This window comes from Eimeria tenella, genomic scaffold (genome assembly GCF_000499545.2).
Source record: "Eimeria tenella Houghton genomic scaffold, Eth_scaff35, whole genome shotgun sequence".
NCBI lineage: Eukaryota > Apicomplexa > Conoidasida > Eucoccidiorida > Eimeriidae > Eimeria > Eimeria tenella.
Genome location: NW_013543232.1, coordinates 128,636 through 150,436, shown reverse-complemented (window position 1 = coordinate 150,436; position 21,801 = coordinate 128,636). Strand labels below are relative to the sequence as shown.

The 21,801-nt window shown below is 48.8% G+C and overlaps 6 protein-coding genes across 6 annotated transcripts; 2 read left to right on the top strand and 4 right to left on the bottom strand.

Moving 5' to 3' along the window:
- Positions 1 to 2,646: 2,646 nt before the first annotated feature.
- ETH_00024035 (uncharacterized protein) lies at positions 2,647 to 4,046 on the top strand (the record flags this gene model as incomplete). Its single annotated transcript, XM_013376471.1, has 2 exons — positions 2,647 to 3,491; positions 3,668 to 4,046. The coding sequence occupies 2 exons, from the start codon at positions 2,647 to 2,649 to the stop codon at positions 4,044 to 4,046; spliced, it is 1,224 nt and encodes a 407-aa protein (XP_013231925.1).
- A 2,205-nt stretch (positions 4,047 to 6,251) lies between these two features.
- On the top strand, positions 6,252 to 9,117 carry ETH_00024030 (Splicing factor-like protein, related; the record flags this gene model as incomplete). Its single annotated transcript, XM_013376470.1, has 11 exons — positions 6,252 to 6,377; positions 6,590 to 6,711; positions 6,889 to 7,000; positions 7,182 to 7,271; positions 7,429 to 7,539; positions 7,686 to 7,847; positions 8,008 to 8,204; positions 8,294 to 8,392; positions 8,544 to 8,622; positions 8,770 to 8,917; positions 9,059 to 9,117. The coding sequence occupies 11 exons, from the start codon at positions 6,252 to 6,254 to the stop codon at positions 9,115 to 9,117; spliced, it is 1,305 nt and encodes a 434-aa protein (XP_013231924.1).
- A 1,148-nt stretch (positions 9,118 to 10,265) lies between these two features.
- Positions 10,266 to 10,511, bottom strand: ETH_00024025 (uncharacterized protein; the record flags this gene model as incomplete). Its single annotated transcript, XM_013376469.1, has 1 exon — positions 10,266 to 10,511. The coding sequence occupies one exon, from the start codon at positions 10,509 to 10,511 to the stop codon at positions 10,266 to 10,268; it is 246 nt and encodes an 81-aa protein (XP_013231923.1).
- A 142-nt stretch (positions 10,512 to 10,653) lies between these two features.
- Positions 10,654 to 11,543, bottom strand: ETH_00024020 (uncharacterized protein; the record flags this gene model as incomplete). The annotated part of the gene is made up of 2 exons (XM_013376468.1): positions 10,654 to 10,724; positions 10,820 to 11,543. The coding sequence occupies 2 exons, from the start codon at positions 11,541 to 11,543 to the stop codon at positions 10,654 to 10,656; spliced, it is 795 nt and encodes a 264-aa protein (XP_013231922.1).
- Positions 11,544 to 11,576: 33 nt separating this feature from the next.
- Positions 11,577 to 16,398, bottom strand: ETH_00024015 (uncharacterized protein; the record flags this gene model as incomplete). Its single annotated transcript, XM_013376467.1, has 6 exons — positions 11,577 to 13,297; positions 13,444 to 13,896; positions 14,084 to 14,707; positions 14,931 to 15,293; positions 15,735 to 15,939; positions 16,042 to 16,398. 6 exons carry the CDS (start codon positions 16,396 to 16,398, stop codon positions 11,577 to 11,579), a joined length of 3,723 nt encoding a protein of 1,240 aa, XP_013231921.1.
- Positions 16,399 to 18,395: 1,997 nt separating this feature from the next.
- ETH_00024010 (uncharacterized protein) lies at positions 18,396 to 20,796 on the bottom strand (the record flags this gene model as incomplete). The annotated part of the gene is made up of 4 exons (XM_013376466.1): positions 18,396 to 18,533; positions 18,824 to 18,884; positions 19,578 to 19,798; positions 20,308 to 20,796. 4 exons carry the CDS (start codon positions 20,794 to 20,796, stop codon positions 18,396 to 18,398), a joined length of 909 nt encoding a protein of 302 aa, XP_013231920.1.
- Positions 20,797 to 21,801: the final 1,005 nt, after the last annotated feature.

Genomic DNA, 21,801 nt, shown 5'->3' with positions numbered 1-21,801 from the left:
ACTACAGGAGGCAAGGACACCACTTCAAGCGTATTCTGCCCGAGAAACCTTTTGGTTTGTCTCGAATTTGCGAAAATAACTCAAAAGCGGACCATTTGAGGCCCACTGCCATCCCGTGCAAGTCAGCTCCTTCTGTCTTGCAAGGCATTACAAGGTGGCTGACATTTATGCAAAGAATGTACGATGCGCCCTAGAAGTAGGGAATCGCGTCTTTTGCATTCAAATCGTTGTTTTGAACTTGGATTAGCTGTTGCTTAGCAGTAACCAGTGGGGTGAGTCTTGAAATTCTTAGATTCTGCAACAGGCATTATCCTGAGGTGGCAGTTCGTGCAGATGAGCTTCATCGCTTTTACGCGAAAGATTGTGCATGTCTGTATAACATGAGTTAGTTGTTTAACTGTTTTAGCCGAATTTGTGCTCAACAGTTTGCATTCAACTCTCGTGGATTAACGGGCTATCGATCAAGCTGTGGCACGAAGAGGCGAAGTGTGCTATGCAGTGTACTACACAGCAAAAGTGAAGGCATAGCTTTTGCAAGAATTAAAGTCGTTTTAGGGTGTGTCTCAAAAGGGGTGATTTCTGCGACTAGATGAAGCCCAAGACATCCACCGTGATGCACACAATCGCAGCAAGCTATACTCGTGCTGCCGTCTTCACCCCACACAGGAAAACGCATGGGGACGCAACTATTTCTGACTGTATCAAATAAAAGTTTGCTATCTTATGAATAGATATGGCGTCGGTAGGGTCTAGTTAAGGGCTACACATAGTCTTAGATATGTGCATCACATACGGAACTTGAGAAATGCTGGGAGCCTTTTCCTACGGCAGAGTTACCAGCCACGATCGGGAAGAAGACTACCCAGCCGAGAGGGCAAAGAGTGGGAGCCACAACGAATTACTGCCAAAACGCAACTTAAGGGCTCCAGCTGATCGCAGACCATCAGTGTTTGTCTCGTACGGTCGATGAGCGAACGCAAGCACTATGGGCAACCTGAGTCAAGCTACTGAACACTGGTTTTTCTCAAACCGTGCGGCCGCAAGGCTACAATGAGAAGCTACACAAAGCTCTAAATACTACGGTACTCAGTTTAAGATATAATTGGAAGAATCAGAGAACGGCTCACGCACAAGCCGCTGGTGTCCCCAACGGCAAAACACAGAGGTGGAGGTCACAGCGGCAGCGACACAGTGGAATGCAGGGGACTCAGTGGCTTTTCCGGTGTACTATACAACAGTTCCACTTTCAAAAGAGGCAGAGCGATACGCAGGTGGATCACAGCTGCTTGCGAACCTTGGGTCCCAGAAACGCCTGCAACTACGCTGTTCGCGATCCATGGGCACAGCGAACGTTGTCGCCTATCATAACCTGGTACTTCCTTCGGCGCATGGCTTGGTGAAGCTCACTAGAACCATGGCTAATCAAGCAGCCTATCAAAATAAATAACCTCTCAGCCGTGCGAAGCAACATATGTCGTAACTTATACGAGTAGACTTAGTGCAACCACTTGTAATCAATTTTAACGTCAGAAAGCTTTTCTACACAAAATTTAGGTCCCAGAAAGCCAGAGGGCTCATGAACAGAACTGTGAGTGTGGCTATTACGCTGCGCGATGTGCCAGGATAGTAGTGAATTCTACTATGAATGCTATACAGATGCTGTCTTCGAGATATTATGGCAAGGGATAAAAATGTATCTGCGGAACTCTGGAGACGTTCACCGCGGACAGATGTCGTGACTGCGGCTACTATCACGTCGCACATTGCTTGCAGCTCGATCCGCCGACAACTCTGCACAGACAGTTTGCGTTTAGCGCTAGAGGGAGTTTGGTGTCTGCTGGCCCTGTGGACCGGCTACTGTGCTGTGCCTACTGGCGCCCAGAACCGCGTACAAGCTAGCCGTGTACAGGCTTTTATTAGCTGCGTGCACCACACCACTAACCTTTACCTGAAAGTAATAGTGCCTCCCACATTGAAATACGAAGGCGCTCAACGAGCGTTACTATGGCCCTTTGTTTTCCAAAAAAGTGCACCCCTCCTTGTCGCCGAATTAGTAATCAACAGGGAAATCTTGGGGAAATTTTTCAATAGCATGGCAGGGACCGGCGAAGGCCCTAAACTCTGAGCTTCCTACTATCTGATTGAAACTAGGAGGCTCATAGCGCCTCGTTGAACCGGTGTTGTGCCTTGTACATGATGGCGCAAGCAGCTTCACAGCAAGCAAAAAGCGGAGAAGCCATAACCTAATGCAGAGTAAGTTCATGCCGCCCAAGGAACTACTTAACATTACTCCTTTTGTATCCGTATAATGTAATGAACCCTGTGCTGCAATTGTAGCATAGGGCCCTGCGACATTAAAGCTCTAAAGCACTGATAGCTCATGATTACAGTAACATAACCAAATACAAAAATTGCATGTTATAAGTTTGTGAAGCATTGTACAAGCAGCAGCCCTCGCAGTAGAGAACTAGCCTGATCCGGCCTCGATCATCGAAGCACAGAAGCTGATCCACCGCTCAAACTGGATGATCGCTGCTGGTTTCAGTTGATTCGGAGGGTGAAACGTGCTTTAGCTCTTTTATTCATATCTTCTGATCTTTTTGGTATTCTTTTTCAATATTAAGTCTTTAGTAATCCAGTGTTACAATGCGATCCTCGCAGCGTCGGCGCCTCGCGCTTTTCGGCGCGCTCATGGTCGCACTTTTTGAACTTGTTGTTGCAGATGTTGGCGTTTACTCTCCTGAAGGAAGTATGGTGAGAGTATTCAACACTTTAGGCAGCAACATGTGGTACATGAGTGCGGAGGGCTGCCGTGTGGGCCTGCCAGGTAACCTGGTAGTGACACCCAGAGCGGGGTCGAATGCAGAGGGGGGTGAGCTTCTGGACCCAATGTTCACTGGTCCTCACCTTTGCTCTTGGTTGTCAATGATGGAAAAAGCTCACCACAGCATGAAGAAAGCATGGGAAAAGGAACACGAGCGGCAGCGGTCGAAGGTGCCGCGCTGGAACCTTCTGAGGCGCTATTTTATGTGGAAGCAGGCATTTCCGGAACTGGTTTTTGACGTCGAGATCCGCTACATCGATTTATGGAATAAGGATAGGTTTGGCCTCCCTCTGCCATGGGCCACGGCGCTCTTCAGGTACCGGTGCCCTGACTCCAAAACAAGCTACGGGCTGTTTGAGCATCTTTGCGGTGCTGTTTTCACGCAAAGTCCGGACAGCAGAGTTCCCTCCGAAGTCTATCTCCTCATTCAACCGCGCCAGGGCTTTAACCGGCCACTGCAGGTCAGTGCCAGCAACTGGCAGTTCGTTTCAGGTGCACTTGCGGGCCTAGGGAGCTTACGAAAAAACCGTTCCGACGAAAAGGAGGAAGAAAGCGTCGGTCTTTTGGGCACACTAAAGTCTCTTTATACTAGGCATGAGGCAATCATGACTATACCGGGGAAAATTAACGACTACTGGATGTATGCGGGACGGTGCTACTTCAAGTGGTGAGCTGCTCTTGCCGCTACTCTTAAACAATAGAAACAGCCACACAGATAAACCTATTTGTAGCGAAGAAAACCATCATTACATATCAAGTTGAACAAGGTAAGAAGAAAGATAGCGCAGACTAAGCGAACGAAACAAACAAGATGGCACAAGTTGTGTGCATGCTCTTCCACAGGTTGTTGCGGCTCCAGTGGGGGTTCTTCAACGAGACATTCTGTGAGCGACTCCACCAACAAGCCAGTTCTGGAGTCTTAGGCGCTGTAAAGGCTGCGGCCGTGGACAGTGTTCAGCTGCACGTCGTGTTGTTGAGCTTATTCCGGCATGAGACGCCATTGATGTATGGCGCGATAGACGAGGGAGTTTTGGGTTTGAACGAAGTTTCCGATCTTCTTACAATGGAAATAGACACAAGTCCGCAAAACGTCCCTGACTTTGAGCGTTCAAAGAGCACCGCCGAAAACGTGAGAACCGCGAACATGATCTTCAATGGGGTCTCAGCATTCCTGGCAAAGAAGCCCGCATCGAAGGGAAATTCGGCCTCGAAGAGAAATTAACGTCACATTGTTACAATTCACACGAAATGTAGCTGTATGGATTCCTTTTTTTGTAAGGGCCGGGAGATGAAGCCGAACAGAACAGAACTGTTCTGTTCTGGTGGGGCGTATGCAATCAGATAGCATGTGCGGGCTTGCCGCATCGGCATTTTCTGCACATTTGGATAAGCATGCTTTCATGGGAATACTCTTCTATCAGCAGCTAAGAGACTCTCCTAAGCACGGAAAGCGGCAATGAGGCAGTTGCTGTAGGAGCGACGAAAGAATATGCGAAGAAAATTTGGAAGTCGCCGAGGCGCTTTTAGTGCTTTTGTCTACTGCTCAGGGCGCCCGTTTGATTCTGTGGTATACTCTTTATTTTTAATTTTTAAGTAGGGGGGAGTCTTTGCTAGATTTGCGAGACCTTTTGCACAAACCGTGCCGATGCGAAGTAGGCCTTTACTGCAGGTGAACGAGCAGTGCCCTTGGATAATGGAACCGATCACAACAGCAATGTTGTTGCTGCTAGACTGGTATCTGGATGAAGCACCGCGTGAGATTTAGGCTATGCATGTTGCCGCCTTTCCAGCAAGCGTCATTCAGCAGATTAGGTGTTTAGAGTCTCTTCCTGCAATCCAGACAGTGAATGGAGAGATGCTTTTCAGCTGTGCCAGACTACTTTGTGCCACTAAATAGCAGCGTTTATAGATCCATTTGCTCCGGACTCTCGCATGCGGTGGCAAGACGTTTTGCGGTGGACGCAATGCATGCCTTCCAACCTACATACCATGTGACAGTCAATGATCACCGGAGGGTATGGTGAACAGCCAACTAATCACGTACGATATTTGCATAGAAAACTTCTTGATGGCCGGTAGAAGAGCAAGCATGACGCTTTAGGCTGCAGGAGACATTTCACTTGCACATTGAGCCAGCTTTGGCAGGAGCGTTTCTCAATCTCGTGTAGGGTCATAAGATGCGAATAAGCCGAACTGGTTCATACACTCAAAGGCAGAAGTGTTGTTTTTGTCCTGTGCGGAGTTAAAATGCCTCAATGGCTGCTGCCTTCGAGGCCTCCACAACCATGCACCAGGCCAGTATACGTTTGAAGGCAAGCAAACGGAACTCGAGGGACTCATTTAACAAGCATACAGCTTCGAACCAATTAGCTACACCTGAAAACTACTCGAGTCATCGAAAGGTAGCAAAACAAACTACGCTAGTGGTAATCTTTGGTGGCATTTAGCCGCAGCCAGCGCTACTAAGAGTTCCTTCAAAAGCGGGCAGGAGCTCCTCAGTGTCTTAAGGCTACCAGCACAAAAGCGAAGACGTTTTCTGAGAACATTAGTTATGTTATTTGAATGACTGGAATATTTGCTACGCTTCTAGATACGCCTCTGACTCCGAAGGACTGTCACAGCATCCATCCCGAATGAAGAGAATCCCACATTGCCTGGGAAACTGAAAAGCAGTTTGGAAGAGTAAGGACAGGCCTACCATTTTTGCAAACGAGTATAAATGCTTGTATACTCTCCACACTTCTTGTGAAAACAAGGATGATGCACATGGCTGGCCACTGCAGATAATGTAGTTCTGCTGGGGCCTCAGGATTGAGGGCCCTCCAACTGCATGCAACGCTTGCCATAGTACTTCTGTTGTTAAGCAAGAGTCATTCTACAGAACTGTAACGAAACGAGATGCATACCACGTACAAGCTGGAGCAGAAGGGGTTTCTTGGCGGTACACTGGCGGTGGTATGACCGCCCAGGTCCTGCTTCCCTCCGAACTGTGAGAAGTAGTGTGGAAGTTGGTGGTGACGAACAAAATTTGGAATTTGAGAACTAGAACGAGTTTTTGACTTCTCCATGGTTCCTCATTATTGTCACCTCAGCCATGCGCCGCCGCAATACAGCTTGGAAGAAGTAGCAGCCGCGTCCCAAAGACTCCGAAGTTGACGAGCAGCCTTGCACTTGAAAACACATGGCATAAGATCTGCTGAATAGTCTGATTATTGATGCAGAAGCTCCTTCGTTTGCTCAACAACTTCTCTCTGCACTGCATTTCGATGCGCTGTCGCGCTTCCCTCATTTTTTGTATCTTCTTCAGCCATAGCGGGCGCGACACGGAGCAACTACAGCGCATTCCCTCCTGAAGAGCCTCTGCAGAGGCCCTGGGTAAACGGGCAGGTCTAACAGCTGCAGACTTGGAGCTCTCCCCCTCGGTCCAATGCCCAAGGCGGAGTTTGGGACGCCAAAATGGATGAGCAACAAGATCAAGGCCTCCGGCCTCCAGAAGCTTCGCTGGTACTGCCAAATGTGCCAGAAGCAATGCCGGGATGAGAATGGCTTCAAAGTATGGCCATAGCAGCGCTCTTTACTGGCGCGATAACAGCAAGGGCAATCCCCAGAGGGAGTTACACCCAGCCACAACAGCGACATTGCATCAGGCACGAAGGCACTCAGGCTGAGATGCTGACATTCTGCGGATTGCCTTACGGCGTGAGTACTTTTGTAACATCTGAGTCCCCTGTTATGAAGTGCTTTGCAAATGTGAGTCCGTCGCAGTGTCACAGGATGTCAGAAGGCCACCAACGCGCAATGCAGCTATTCATTCAGCGCCCTGGGCACTTCATGGACGAATTTTCTCGGGAATTCGAGGAAGAATTTATGAAACTTATGAAAACGAGGTGCATATCGGGTCCAGCGGGTCTGATTGGTATACTAGATAGCATAAGAAACCACTCTCCAAGAGCGTCGTAATGTTTAATTGATGCGCTTCAGAAACCACTTTAAAAATTGCATATGTTTGATTTTTGGGGGACTAGGAATGAAGTGCGACATCTTGACCTCCTTGACTTTTGTAGGTACTGCCGCACCCGGGTGTTGGCGAATTCCGTCTACAACAACGTCGTCTGTGATCGGCACCATATCCACATGAACTCCACTATATGGGTGACTCTATCGGAATTTGTGCAGGTAAAAGCTCGACATTTTTCATTCTTGCTTCAGAGGTCATCGTAGCGGTCTATCCCCAAGCAGTTCACTTGGATAACTTCTAATCAAGTCCGTTCATGACTGGCTGGTTCGCTTCATCTTTTGTGGAGCGGCGTAATATTTGCTTTTCAAAGTTACAGGTTGGGTTGTACTGTGATCGCAGTACTTGGGGGCAACGGAAAAGTGTAAAATTGAGTATACTCCCAAGGGTTGGTATGTGGAGTACATTGACCATGAAGAGTTGGCAAGGAAGGTGAGCAGCATGTGTAGACTCCGACGATAGCAGAAGACGCCCACGGGAGCCATGCGTGGACAAAAGGAAAGCAGCAGTAACTGTGCACGGAGAGGGTTATCAAGGGGGGAACTTTACTGACCTGCTGCTGCGCATTACAACTATGCATGCGATGCAGAAGGAGTTGGAGAAAAAAAGGAAAATAGAGAAGTCGCAGGAAGAAGCTCGCATGGAGCAAATTCAAGCTCTTGTTGAAGAGGCCAGACAACGGGGAGGATTTCAGAAGCCGGTGGGCCCGACAACCTAAAGTGCTTGCCGTGCATGAGAGACCGACGGGTTACGAAGCACTGCGCAGAATAAGCCGCTGCAGTTGCCATAGCTTTCGTGCAGCTGCTGCTATTCCTGTTGCTTGTGCTTGTTTTGTCGTACCCTCAGGAATATACGCCTTTACAGCGAGAAGATGGGCAAACCGTCACACTCAGCATCAGCAAGCCGCGTGAGTCCGCAGACAAGAAGGCCAATGCGCTGCAGCTGCTGCACGAAAAGCTGAAGCAGGAACGTCAAAGTAAAAGCAGAGGACTGCCGGAGAAACGCAAGGTAAAGTCAGTGCGATTGCGTGGCCATTGTGCGTACCTCACCATGAGTGCATACACGCCTCGCAGTGTGTGCGAATGCTTAGATTTCTCTGTCACTAGATGGACATGCCATTTCTAGGACCTCCATGCGTCTCAGCTGCCCACGGATTTCTGTGCTACAGCTTTCGGAAATGGAGGCTTTGGTAGCAGAGGCTGAATGCCAGAAGAAAAAAACTGCCGTATTTGAAGGGAGTCCGCCCTTGAAAGAACGGTCTTCTTCAGCAACAGCTGATAATGACAGCAGAGAACAAAGAAACAGTGATACCCATGCCAGCTCCTGGCTTCGCCCACCAGCGCACAAGCACGCGGGTGCTGACTGGTGAGGCTGCTGAAATCAAAATGAACTGCACACGGACAGTGTTCGGTGGGCGTTCATATCTTTCGTCATTTGTTATTGCTCTTGTGTAGGTGGATACGGCCCAGCTTGATTGTCAAGGTGGTGCACAAGACTTTGGGTGACGGAACGTACTACAAGCAAAAAGGAGTAGTGAAAGCTGTGGATGGCAGGTGAGAATGCGAAGGCTAAATTCCTCAGTCAGTAAGCCCTTTTTCAAGAACAACAAACGGACCGGTTGTCGTACCAAGACATTTCAGGCGGGTACTTTTTCCGTGCAGTCAGCAACACCCTGGCTGTCAAATTCCAGTGTGCATTTCTTAGGTATTCTGCTGTTTTGGAGATGCTAGAAGGTGGTGCGATCTTGAAGCTAGATCAGGAATATCTGGAGACGGTAATACCTGTGAGCTAGCTGCACATTTGACACTTGCAAAAAAACCGGAATTCGGTCAGCTCTGATTGCCGAGTTTTATAAGGAGGCTTCCAGATACGGTGTGAACAGTTCAGGTTTGCATAATGCATTCACTTACGTTCTGTTCCTTTTTAATAGGCCATTGGCGGCCGGGTTGCTGTGGTCCTTGGCGAATGGCGTGGTCACGAAGGAAGGCTAGAGGCGCTGAACATTGACTCGTACTCGGTGCGAGTGACCTTGGACACAGGGCCCCTCTTCAAGCTAGATAAGTACCGGGGCAATTCAGGTGGGTATAAGCTGATCTAGAAAGCCGAACTACGTATTTTTGATTCTAATGTCACGTATCCCTGTAAACATTAGTGGCTCTTTCGGTGTGGACATATTTGATGCAGAGCTTCGGTTGTGTTCGCTTCTTTGCCTTGTACAGGAGTTGCTGTTGAGGGCTTGCCTTATGAGCACGTTTGCAAGTTGGAGGTGCGAAAGTAATTTGAGCTAGCCATGTGGCGTTAACGAAGTACTTGCTCTTGCGTAGCAGTATTCGTCCATTGGAAAAACAATCGGAAAAACAGCGCCCACCAAGTTTAGAGCAAGCATGCGCCATACGGAATTACTAGAAAGGAATGGGACATATCCGCCCTTGAATGTTATGTACACGAGGAAATACACTACTCGCTTTGCTGTCCAGGCCACCTCCAGCGGGAGGTTTCTGGCGCAAACCCGCACACTAGCCGATATTGCAAGCACTCATTCGCATCGCAAGATTTTGTTTTCTTTCCGCTGCCTTCTGTGGGCCGAGTGGCCTCTTAAGGGAATTGCAGGCGAGCAGAACAGTTTAGCTGTTCTGCTCGCCTGCGATTCTAGCTGTGGGGATGATGCTGCTGTTCCGATAGGGATGGCGTTTTTTTTACGACCTGCAACCGCATACTCCTGTAAGCTACTTGCATGCAAGGTCGCTCGGATTTCACGAATACAGGAAATTTCGAAATGCGTAGAAGTCAACTTTTGTCTGGAACTTTCCTGGATTTGTGGTCACCGGCATGTGCCCCTCTATATATGTATGCATGTGTCTCTCTACATGGATATCCGAGAGCTTGTATGACATTTCTTGACGCGTTTATGTTTGCTAATTTGCCAAAGCATGTAGCATGCATATAGGGATTCGTTGCTTTCGACTATGCCACCTCAGACAAGCAGAGATTTGTAGGGGAGGCGCTGCCTGGCACAGCAGCACGTGCTTTCCGTGCGTACGTCATTTGCTTCCGACTTGGGAGGCTCCCTGCTACGTAAAAGACGTCCGTATTCGTGGTAAGCCTTTTACTGTCAATCGTTGGGTTGGGGTGCTTCTGGCAGCACAGAGCCGAATAATGCAAACATGGCAAAGCGTGAAGTGGAGTGGAACCAGAGTTTTCGAATTCCCAATGAAGCAGTCTCGAGGCTGGTAACTGAGTTTATAGTTCTTACATGCCCTGAGCGGGACACGCCTGCTAGTGAAGGCTGCGCTAGAGTCGCCCATCCGCCATCGGAACTATAAGCTGTGCTGCATATTCTAGCATCTGAGTTACCAATGTAGGCGACAAGAATCAGCAGTAGTGAATATTTACTCTACACCTGGAGTTTGGAGACAGTCTTTGAATTCATTTTATCCCGACGTTTTCCTCCATGCTTAGTGCATCATCTGCCAGGAGGAAATCCTTGACTCTTCTCCCTTGTAGCATATGAAGCAGAGGCTGCGCATCAAGATACGCTTCGACTTTAAGAGCTCCTTTTTCAGCAGTCAGAGTCCAACTGTTTCTTGCTATAGGACCGAACAATAAGAGATGTTCTACCCCTGATTTCTTCTGAATATTGCTCATGTTCACACTCTTCGTGTTGCTCATCATGCTGGATTGGCTTGAATCGACGTCAAACGATGCTGACGGTGAAAAAGTCGCCTAGACACATGGGTGGGACGGAGCACATTAATGTAGATATCATAGGGAGCTAACTATATATGCATTACATTTTGTTCACTCGGTCGTTTACTTACGAGATCCTGGCTTGGTGCTCCGTACCCAAAGGCATCAACTCCGGAGGTAAAGCTATTTTCAAGTACACTACACATGACAAGCAACAGGAATCACAAACGCACGTAACTGGGTGGGAAAAAAGTAATTTTAATACCTAAGTCGATAGAAAGGAGGCAACCTACAGACGGCTACGCGGAGCAGCCAACAACTGCACTGGCTCGCTTTAAACTCAATTATGGTGGATCGCTCATCATGTGGAGTTCTTTTGTACTCTTTGGTTTGCAGAAGACTTTCCATCATGACTGTTGTGGCATCGAAAATGCCAGCTGCGGCCAGCAGGGTGTCCGTTCCATCCGCTTGCTTGCTCAACCTCTCGCCTAGCCACAAAACGTGGTTTGGTCCTCCAAACGAGCATACAGCAGCTTCAACTGCTTCTGCTGTTAAACCTGCGTACGTTGCGCAGGCTCTGATATTTTCCTGTGACTCTTGCGAGCGCCGTCTCGCTGTTGCTGAGTTTCTGCTCCCATCCTCAGAAGGCGTGCATGCGTTGCTTCCTTCAGCGAAGATCACGTCCCACAAGAGTTCAGCCGGGGGCAAATGACACACTAAAAGCGTGGAAGCTTCTTTGTCATCTTCAGCGGCCTTGACTCCCATCGCTTCACCTGCTGCAGTGTCCTCTAAGTGACCTTCAGAGAAGTCCCTTTTGGGGTTGCCCCTTCGATTTTTAGTGCTATTCCGTTGATTTCCCCCTCCAGCATCGCTGGTTTTCCGCACACGCGCTGGCGTCTCTACTGGAGCGCAAGCTTGGGGAGGACCACCAGGCTGCGGATCCACCCGGAAAAGCACCTCAGTGGGCAGTTGTATGATGACGTCCCTCTCATGTGCTGCAGTGGAGAAGCAACGCATAATCTATGAAACATGCATACTGCTTCGGCTTTATCATTGCAGCCATACTGCATTGTACCCACCTATTTCCAAGATGATCTTCAGCTGCTGGTGCACAAATTTGCGCAGTTGTTGTAGCCCATGAATTCGTGGCTGGATGCTGCAGCCGCCATTAGCTATGCTGCTGTTCCTACCACTACCTGCTGTCACTGATTTACAGAGCCGCAGCCAACCTCTTGCCAGCCTGCCTTGCTCAGCAGGCTCAGCGGCAGCAGCAGCTGCTGCTGCAGCGCCTGCTGCAGCCTTGTCCGCTTTATAATATGGTTCCACTGCGGAATCTTCTTGCTTTGGCGTTTCTTGCTGATTTGGCTGCATTGCGAGATCCCCGTTCAATGCCAAGCCGCAAACAAGACTGACAAGGTCCCCTACCAAGAGCACGTTTGAAACGATCGTTCCAGAGACTAGCATTCTCAGCTTCTGTAGCTGCAAAGAGGCCCACTTAAAGAGCAACTCCTGAGAAGCTGTATTTTCAGCTGCACTCATGGCCGGCCCCATGGGGACTGCGCTGTCCCAGTAGGAACACAAGATTGCGGTGACTCTGTGCTTGATTTGCTGGTCTATCACAACTAAAGGTTCGTTCACTGCTCTTCCTTCTTGTGGATGTGGACTTGGGTTCAAGGTGGCGCCATTGCTTTGCGTCGAAACATGTGGAATGATGCAGCAGCAGCTCCTTCTGTCCGTACACAAAGTTTCGAAGCTGCGTTGAGCTTTCCGCATTGCTAAGGCAGCGGCTGCATCTAAGGATTGCCTTCCATGCCTCTCTTCTCTCCAGTCTGCTACAAATTCTGACGCGCGCTGTTGCAATGCAGATGAATCAATTCCTAAGAGCACGCAAGCAGCTTTCAAATACGCTATTGCATGGGGACCCAGAGCGCGGGTCGTTCGATTTTCTAGCAGCCAGGGGCTGCTGGCTCTCGCTGTGGCTGAGACCCAAGCCAAGGTCTGTGGGGTTTTCTGCACGATTTTCCCTTCCGTTGCAAGTGACCCCTCTTCCGCTTGGCAGATAGAGGAAGGAGTGTCAAGGACAACAAAATCAATATGAAGCAGCTCCGAAAGTGCAGCAAGCTGCCTTTTCGCGATTAGGTAATTATATTCATTTGTTTCTGCAGCAGTTGCGGCACCGTCGTCGTCTCCGTCTTGTGCTGCGTCTGAAATCTTTTGAGAATTTGCCGCAGTCACCTGTTTCTGCAGGGATTTTAGCTTATTGGTCGCTGCAACGAAGAATTGCTGCCACGAGGGAACAACAAGGAGACAGGGAAGGCCCTCTGCGTCTCCGTATTCTCCGTCTTCAGTTGACGCGGGACTGGGACTTTGAGGTAGTACATGATGGCTTGCTGCAGCCACTTGCCTAGAATAGGCGTCATCTACTAGAGCTGCGAAGTCTTCCGGGGTCTCAAGATAAACAATAGGCGGCTGAATTTCCTGTGGTTCATCCCCAAATAAGGCTGGAAGTAAGTAACCTTCGACTAGTTCTTGCACCAGTTGCTGCAGAAGCGTTGGATGCTGGAACTGTAGCTGCTGATGACGCGTAGAAGATATTTCCAGGCACAACAACAGACCGTCTCTTGACTCTGGTAAGAGGTCAGCTAGGTAACCTAAACGCTGCTGCAGTAGTTGTTGCATCCAGATCTGCTTTTCAGCCGAGGGTTGCTGCTGCAAGAGAGACAGCAGCTCAGCTGTAGTGCTCCCATCAAAAAGTACGACACCTCGTGTACCTGCAGAACAGACATCAGCATGAGTGCCTGTAGTTGTTTTCTCACGTCTATCTAGCTAGGTTTTGATCTTAGCGTTTCTTTCCTGATAATGGGTGGCTACTTCAGAAAACAAGATAACAGGAAGTTAACGGGTAAGAATGCCGCACAGCCTTTAACAGTGTGCGCTTGTTTCTTAGAAAGGTATTCAGCCATGAGGTGCACACGACGATCTAAAATGGACGGCAATGGTGTTCGTTGCAACTGCTGCTCAAGGGCTTCATAGGGCAGCCGATGCTGGCATCTGTGTCGCGCAGCTTCAGCAAGGACACCACCCCAAGCTGCTGCCTTCTGTGCTGCCTCCAACATCATCTGCGGTTCTGCAGCAGCTATAGCTTCATTTAAAAGCCACTGCAGCAGCTGCTCTGCAACATGCTGCCGTGTCTGGGGTCCATCGTCCTCTGGTTCGCTGTTGCTTGCAGCTATGGCGGCTGCCGCAGCAGCGACTGCTGCTGCTGTTGCTGTCGCTGAGGTTCTACTGGAATCTTCGGAGGCCTTGCTGTCACGCCTGCCCCGATTCGCTTGCCGTTTGAAATTCTTTCCTGCTTGTCGTCCTTTTTCATCTGCAGACGCATTAACAGCTCACACGGTCACTAAGAGAGTGCGAAGACACTCAAACGAGAAGCACCAGAAGAGTTGCTAAATACCAGGCACTGTTCTTTAGCTGAATTTGGGGCCGTCAAGTGCCAACCTGGCCTAACAGCGCCGCCAGAAATGAATAACTCAGCAGAGGCAAATGAATACGCGCACCTTCTATGCAGGCTAGTCCTGCCATCTCGAGGGCCTCGGTCAGCGCTGCAGAAAATGTCTCTATTGCATTACTCAACGCCGTGTAGAGTGCTGCTTCAGCTGCCGATATCCTCTCCATCTCTCGCTGCAGCAGCAGTGCTGGGTGCAAATCCGTCTCCTTTTCTGGGTCTTGCAGCACGAGTTGGGAGTCATCACAGTCACTGAGAAGCTTCCTAAGGCTCCAAGAGAACTGCTGTTGCTGTGTACGCTCCTCCGCAGGAAGCTGACATATCTGCTTTTGGAGTGCTCGCACGCTGAACATTGTGATATCAGCCTTTCCCGCAGCTATCGCATCTGAGAGGGACGGAACATAGGCTTTTGCTGTTTCTGCCTTCTCCAGTAGAATTGGTGCTTCGGTGACTCTCTCCCCAGACTCTAGCGATTGCACTTCACTCAAGATTTTATAAGTGGGTGAGGTAAAACGAGTGTGCAGCAACTCGAGCTGCTGTCCTTGGGAGCACTCCAGAGACTTCGCTTGATGTTGCAGTAGCAAGAGCGAGTCCACTACCGTTGGTGGGGCAGTGATGTTCATTGATGCATTTACGATCGTAAATATGGCTGTTCTTGCCAGTGGATCGTCCATGCCTGCAACGCGTGGAGGGATAACGGGGGTTCTATCTCAACTACGGAACCGCTGCGAAGGTGCTGTTGCTCTACAATGACGGGCAAAACACAAGCACCGGATAATGCATTGCTGCATGTAGTAAAAGGGTTTTTATGGACAAAATAGTGTCCTGTTTGTGCAGCCCGTGAAGAAAAACCTGCTTTGTCATCTAGAACTGATAGTGGGACAGTCTATGTGTCTCACTTGTGAGAGCTTCTTCCCGCTTTGCTGCGCAGCAAAAGGTTTCCTGTAGTAGCACCCGCAAAATATCCTCCGCCGCATCGATAGCGTGCAATCTACAAGTTTTTTTGTCTTGCTGCCAAAGTCCCTCTAGAGGCAGCGGCGGAGCAGAAACAACGGCGACCGTATAAATTGTGCTCCCTGAATCCGTTCTTGATGTGCTTGTTGACGACGATACAGTACAAACGCAAGCATTACTAGTTGGGCACACGCGCAGCCCCCAGAAGCAGTACTGAAGCCCGCTTCGTCTACTAAAACAGTAGCCAAAGTGCAGAGTCTGTGTATCACCCGGCAAAATGACTCCTTGTAGGGGCCACGCGCAGAAGCCTGCATCCAAAAATGTGTCTACGCAATCTTCTATCTATCTCCACCTGAATGTAAAAGAAACTATCTCCAGTGGCGGCAGCAGGGCCACTTACTCAGAGTACCCTCAGCTTATCACTGTAAGTAGGTTGACTGAAGTTGCAGCCTTGCCTGTGTTGTTCCACCGCGAATTGATTGTCCCGCTTAAACCAGGAGTGGATTCAGAATCTTGTCCTTCATGGAACAGCCTCAAGGAAAAGGACAAAGCGGCGCTTCCTTCGTTTTTCAAGCTTGTTTCTCCCCAGCCTGTCCCGCCGCGTGGTACTTCAATGACGACCTCTCTCGCGGACAAGGAAAACCTATTCCCTGAGACAGAAGGTGGAGCAGCAGTGAAACGAATCAAAGATAATTCGTTGAATTAAGGAAGTGGATAAACTTTCTTAAAGAGTAGGCATAAAGCTTTACCTGCTGACGTGCTTGCCTGGCTAGTTGTGAGTGAGTCTCTGCTAATGTTGCAATTGACGGTATCATCGTTTTTGCTTGAAACCTCCAGTTCCTGAGTCTGAGTCTTCGACCTGTGTGAAAGGTACTTATTTTCTTCCCAAGAGCTCCACCTGCTTGGAATGTACAATTCCTTTTCATCCTTGAATATCCGTTTCGGGGCCTCTTCCTTTCAAGGCAGCGAAGCTCACAAAAATATAGGATGGAACATGCAATTCTAGGCATTTGTGGTGCTCATTACCTAACCAGTTTGTGTCAAAACGCGTCTTACAGTGTCGCTTTGGCTGGTGGCGGAAGTAGTAACATTGGGCAATCGAGTTTCACCAGGTGCAGCAGCAACATGGATAGTAGACGAAAAGCGAACGCCGAGCCTCTGGCTCTCTGTTATTTTGTTTTTGTCGTCGCTCTTGTGTAATGGGGGGTTGATGGCGCTGTTGCCATCTTGGTTAGTGGCAGTTCTGTCGGTGCTGTAGTAAACTGGACAGCCACTCGCGCTTCTACCCTCCAAATTCACGCACGAAAGTCCACTTTCCTGGGGTTTTTGATTGGAAGGTTTATCAGAAAGATCTTCTTGCGGCCCGCCGTGTGGCCGAAGCCACACACGATAACGCTTTGTCCTGCTCTCCATTTGCGCCCCAGGACGCCCTCAACAGAACCCCGGAGACTTGTGAGTGAGATCTCTTCTGAGTATTCTTAGTTAGTAAATAATGCATATTTGCATGCTGAAATGCAGTGCTAGTGCGGGCAAAGCCTACTGTTCCCTAGGAACAACTCAGTCGATTGCGGCAGGCAGGAAACTGAGTAGCTTCAGCTGTGCCTACTCCTCTCAATTCTATCTTAAACATTTCCGATATATCGAACTATAAGCTTCAAAAAATTGATGAATCTATCAGCAAAGCCACTGCAAACAGGCACCCAATGCTTATTTCACAATGCTAGGAGCCGCAGTGAGTGACCTGCCTGGCTTGTTTGTTGGGGTGCTCTCGTCAAGTTTTGTTGTGGCCCTTAGCTCTCAATATGCTCAATTGAGAGCAATTAGATTTAAATTAAATGCTTTATAAGCGAGTCGATCAATATTAAACGACAACGCGCGTTGCTCAGTGCTGCTTTGCTTTCAGGCGCAGAGCGTTTCAGACTCAAGAAGCTGGGTTACCAGCCTGAACAATTGTCACAGAATTTTGCCAGAAGTTCACGGCTTTTTTCGAGCCCTTGGTTGGCCTATTTCATCTCATCGTCTCATAGCTGACCTCTGGAGGCAGCCTTTTCCAGATATGTAACAATGAGCGCAACAATAAATTCAGTGAAAATCAGACGCTTTGGCACAATAAAGCAACGCCTGCAACTCTGCATCTCTGCATCAGTGCTCGAATGGTGCAAACGCAAGTAAGCAAAGACTGGCTGCAAAGGACATGAATAAGGCAGCCTTGTAGGCTGTTGCGATGGCTTTCGAAGGCAGGATTCTGCCGAGTTCAGCTTATTGGTTTTAATTTTCAGTATAGTGGGCTAACTGTGTGCTCGCTGACCCCATCGAGCAAACTTTTTTTGTCAACGAGCAGGGATGCTCCTGAAGCTGCGTAACACTAAGTCGGCCAGTTGGTCCCTTGGAAATGTTTTCGCTGGGCTTTAAAAATGGGCAAGCTTGGCTTTTAATTGAGCCTCAAAGGAAACCAGTTCTAAAGCTACGGGTGTGGGAGGGCATCATGGGGCGTCTAACCAGCTATAGCTATCTCTAGACGCGAAGAAACGCATTACATGAAGGTTGCAATGATCCCATTGGCACGAGAAGGGCGACGTGCCAAAAATTTCTTCCAAAAAAAGCGGGCGCAGTCGCACTGCAGGCATTTCATTGACAGGGAGTTCTGACCGTTACGATTTGATGCAACGCTTTGTCTCATTCCAAGAAAAGACTGGTACTGTTGCTCAAGTGGTCCTGGCTTACACCGTTGTTATTTGCCATGCAGGCTACATAACGAATGCAGCACTATAGAGAAGGGGCACTATCAAACCATTGGATGCTAGGACCATTCATGGCGTCTTTCGTTGTGCCCACTAAAGTTGGGCTAGACTGGACGTCGGGGGTTCGGACATTTTTTGCGTGTTTGTGCTACAACTTTCCTGCCCGAGTGTTCAAGAAATTTGCCTCATCCACTTAAAATAGTTTTCGCCCGTGAAAACTGCCAATATAGACTGGAGGGGACGACGGGCCATAGCCGGCTTGCTTAAAGATGCGAAATGTTCTATAAGAAGGCATAAGACAACAACTGTGAGGTCCGACGAGTAGATGTTCTCTAAGCCATTTTGCTCACTCTTGTGTTAATTTTCGAGCTATGCGTGGTGGTTATGCACGGCCTCACTAACAACTGCAGCAATCCTGTGAGCTTTTAAATCATCCCATTGTTTCTTCTGTTCTTTTTTAGAAGTGACGCCCTAGACATAGGACTCACCACATTAGCTCCAGCATGCGTCTCTGTGTGATTTGGTGGTCGAGCGCTTCGCGATATGCTCTCATGGCGTCAAACCGTGATGCACGTCTGCAGGCATACAATTAACTGTGCCGTAAACTTCGGTGTCTGCGCCATGGAGCAGGTGCTCACGTTGCTCTTCTAAAGTGAGAAGCTGCGGGTCTTACTCCTGCTGAAGCAACGCACGATGCTGAGCAACTGCAGCTGTAACTCTTTCTCTTTCAAATGCCTTCTCGCTTTCCATTGCTGCTCGGAGTGCTTCACGCTGCTTGACTTGCTCTGTAGTGGCGTAAAAGGGAAGCTTGAATCGTTGATATATCAGGCAAAGGCATGATAGTATTTGCTCTTAAGGGAGGGGGTCAAAAGCAGGGATTGTGGAAAAGCGAAGATATGCTCGTCTCTGCTCTAAAAAGAAAGGGCCAAAGCAGGGCATGTGTACAAGTTGATAAACCATCCATCAGCACAACTACTCCCACCACCCCATCATCAGAAACGTTCAATGCACTGCTGCCTTTTCTCGACACTTGAATAATTAGTGCCTATCTGCACAGATGCTACAGTGATATGTTTAGCTGGACGTGAGGGCCATACCTCTGCACTCAGCAGCCACCGCGCGTTCTTTTTGGCGCCTTGCAGCTTCTGCCTCTGCACGCTGAAGACAACACAACAATCACTAAGTAACTTCACGGGAAGAACCGGTGCTGCAGGGCCAAGAAACGACAGAGGAGAATGAATTGCCGTGGCAGGCTACAACAGAGCAGCTAAGCACTTTTGTATCTTCGTTTCGGTAAGTTTTGGACTCGCTGTTGTTCATGAAAGAAAGCTACTAGGTGTGAGACCTGAAGCTCTTCTCGACGTTCCGCAGCGAGCTGCTCCTCAATGCACAAGGCATCTAATTTCCGGAGTCCTAGGATTTGCCGTTGTTTTTCTTGTTGCATGAGCTGAACGCTCAACATCACACCGCGTGTTTTTCTGATTCATAGAGTAGCAGTCCACATATGCGGTGCCGTGCGGGCTCCGGGGTGCGGTTCCCAATTCCCTTAGTACGCAGGCTACATTTTTAATGGAGACACGGTAAGAAGATAGAAGCGTGAATTTTAATTGCTAATCGGCTAGCGACCAAGTGAATTAATGCCTACAATTCGAACATTCTCCGAGTTCTCGACTTCCATTTCCCTGATTAGTTTTGCACGCTCTTCTGCCTCATGCCCAATTTTGGCTTGTGTAGCTAGCTGCTGCCTGGAATCAACAGAACTGCTTTCGTCCACAGCCTTGGATGTAGAGAGGGTGATAGAAAGCAGGATATTGCAGGCAAACAGTCAGAACAGGATGAAGGTTGGCTTACCTTTCAAGCTTGGCTTCTTCCAATTCTCTTCTGTGGCGCTCTTCCAGCTGTTCAGCAAGCACAGCATCCATTTCCCTCCTTCTCTCTAACCTGTCTATCCTTTGCTGTAAGCGTTGCTCGGCAGCAGCCTCACTTTCTGCTTGCAGGCGACGAGCTATCGCTTCGTTTTCGGTTTCGAGCCTCTGCATCTCTTCCTTTCGTTCTTTCTCTCTCTCGCTAATCTAACATGGTAAGAAGTAAAAAGGACAAAATGCAGCACTCATATTACCAGTGTTTGTGAAGCATAAGCACGTATGTAGCAACGTTTCTGTGTCTACTGTTATCACTTGCCTGATCAAGCAAGGCAGCTTTCATTTGCTGGGCTTTCTTCATATTAGCAAGAATAGCCCTCTTTTCACGCAGCCTTTTTTCGTTCATATTTTCCGTCCATAGAGCCTGGAACACTTCTTCTTCTGCATACTGCTCCTGCTTCTGCTGCTTTTTAATAGCTATCTGCATGGCGTTTGCTGCCAGCATCTGTGCAACAAACGCGCTAATTTCGCATAGCAAAAGGTGGAATATTGCTTAAGACAACTTCCCCTTGTAAGTGAAAAGTTTAATGCGTGTTTCTGCCTGCAAGCGAGTTTGGTGGGGAACCGCTCTGCAAGTTGGCAATACTGCTTGAAGGGCTGTAGAGATATTTAGCACATCCTTGTGCGGTTACCCATCTCATTTGTCATATAACACGCACGGTGAAAGAAATGGAAGGATAAGATACCTCCTTAACGAGTTTTCGGCGTTCCTGCAAGCGCAGATCATCCTGCCCTTGCTTGTGTGGAAGATTGTAGAGGCGCTTGTCCTCTTCATTCCGTTCCTGGTCACGCTTTCGTCTAAGCGCTTCTGCACGCTGCATCATAGCGTGTTCCCTAGTTGCTGCACTCTGCTGCAACTGCCGTATTGTAGCTTTTGCTTCGTTTTGCTCCCCTTCAAGCAATGCTTTCAACTTGCATCTTCTTTCCTCCAGCCCAGATGATAGTTGACTCCTCACCTCGCACACTCTTCTGCGCAGGAAAGCCGCTGCGACTGCTGCTTCACGCCTTCTGAACACCTCTGCAATGTGTTGTATTTCTTTCTGATGGGTAACTGCGTCCAGTGCAGCTGCCAGAAATTCTTCCCGGCGTCGCATTTGCTTTTGCTCTCGAAGAGCTCCTGCTACAATGGCTTGGCGAGACAATCCCATTATTATAGAGTAGTATAAATTCCTTTAAAAAACACTGGTCGGTATGCAGCTTCTGGCTGCTGCTCCCTGTTTCGGGTGCTCAGGTTTGGCTGTTCCCTGTGGGTTTTTGCGGATACAACATGATGCGGGCGAACGGATAGTAAGGAGATAAATTGGCCCTTTTCTGCACTCTTCAACAGTGTTTCATTTGGTAACATCCACAGTAGACAATGTTGCCGATTTTCAACTTGCCGGCAAGTTCTAGGACACCAAGAACAGGCTAATGGACTCCAGAATTGGCGCCGTAAGGCTTGAATTTAGTTGTGGTAAGGATCTCCAGTTACAGGGAGTCGAGGAAAAACTCCGGACACAACAGCTACATGAGTCGGAAACAGATGATGATAGGTTCAGGAACACTTTTCCATCGCGAGCACAGGAAATGCATATTCCAGAATTACGCGGGACGCGGCTGTGCCTGAGGCCTAAGGTTCTGTACTTCTAAGCCTCGCTGCTTGCCATCCTTTTCGAGGCTCCCAGATAATCTATGTCAAATACACTTCGGTACGAAAAATAAAAAAGGCACAGCTTTAGGCATTGCTTCAGTCGCACTCTGTGATCAATACTGTCGGGGCCACGGGTGGCTTTTTTACGGTGCAGGGTCACCTGAATGAAATACTGTCCCAGATAATGGAATGCAGTTCCACATAAACAGTATTTTGGCTCTAAAAAGAATTGTTTGAATCTTGACTAGGTGCCTTCTCTCGTGAAAGAGGGCAGCGGACGCCGCAAAGAACGCAGTGACGAGCAAGCCTTGATGTATCGATGTGTGACACCTACCCGCCGAACTAGGAATGGAGCACGGAATATCCTATAATGCATCACAACGAAAAATACCGAAGAGATCCCATATTTTCTCTTGGGGATGAAGGTTCTGTGCCGTTGAATTGGGAGTGTACAATAGGACTCCGACTGCCGCGTCACACGGCGAGGAGCTTGATAAACAGACTCCCAAGCATACTGTAGACA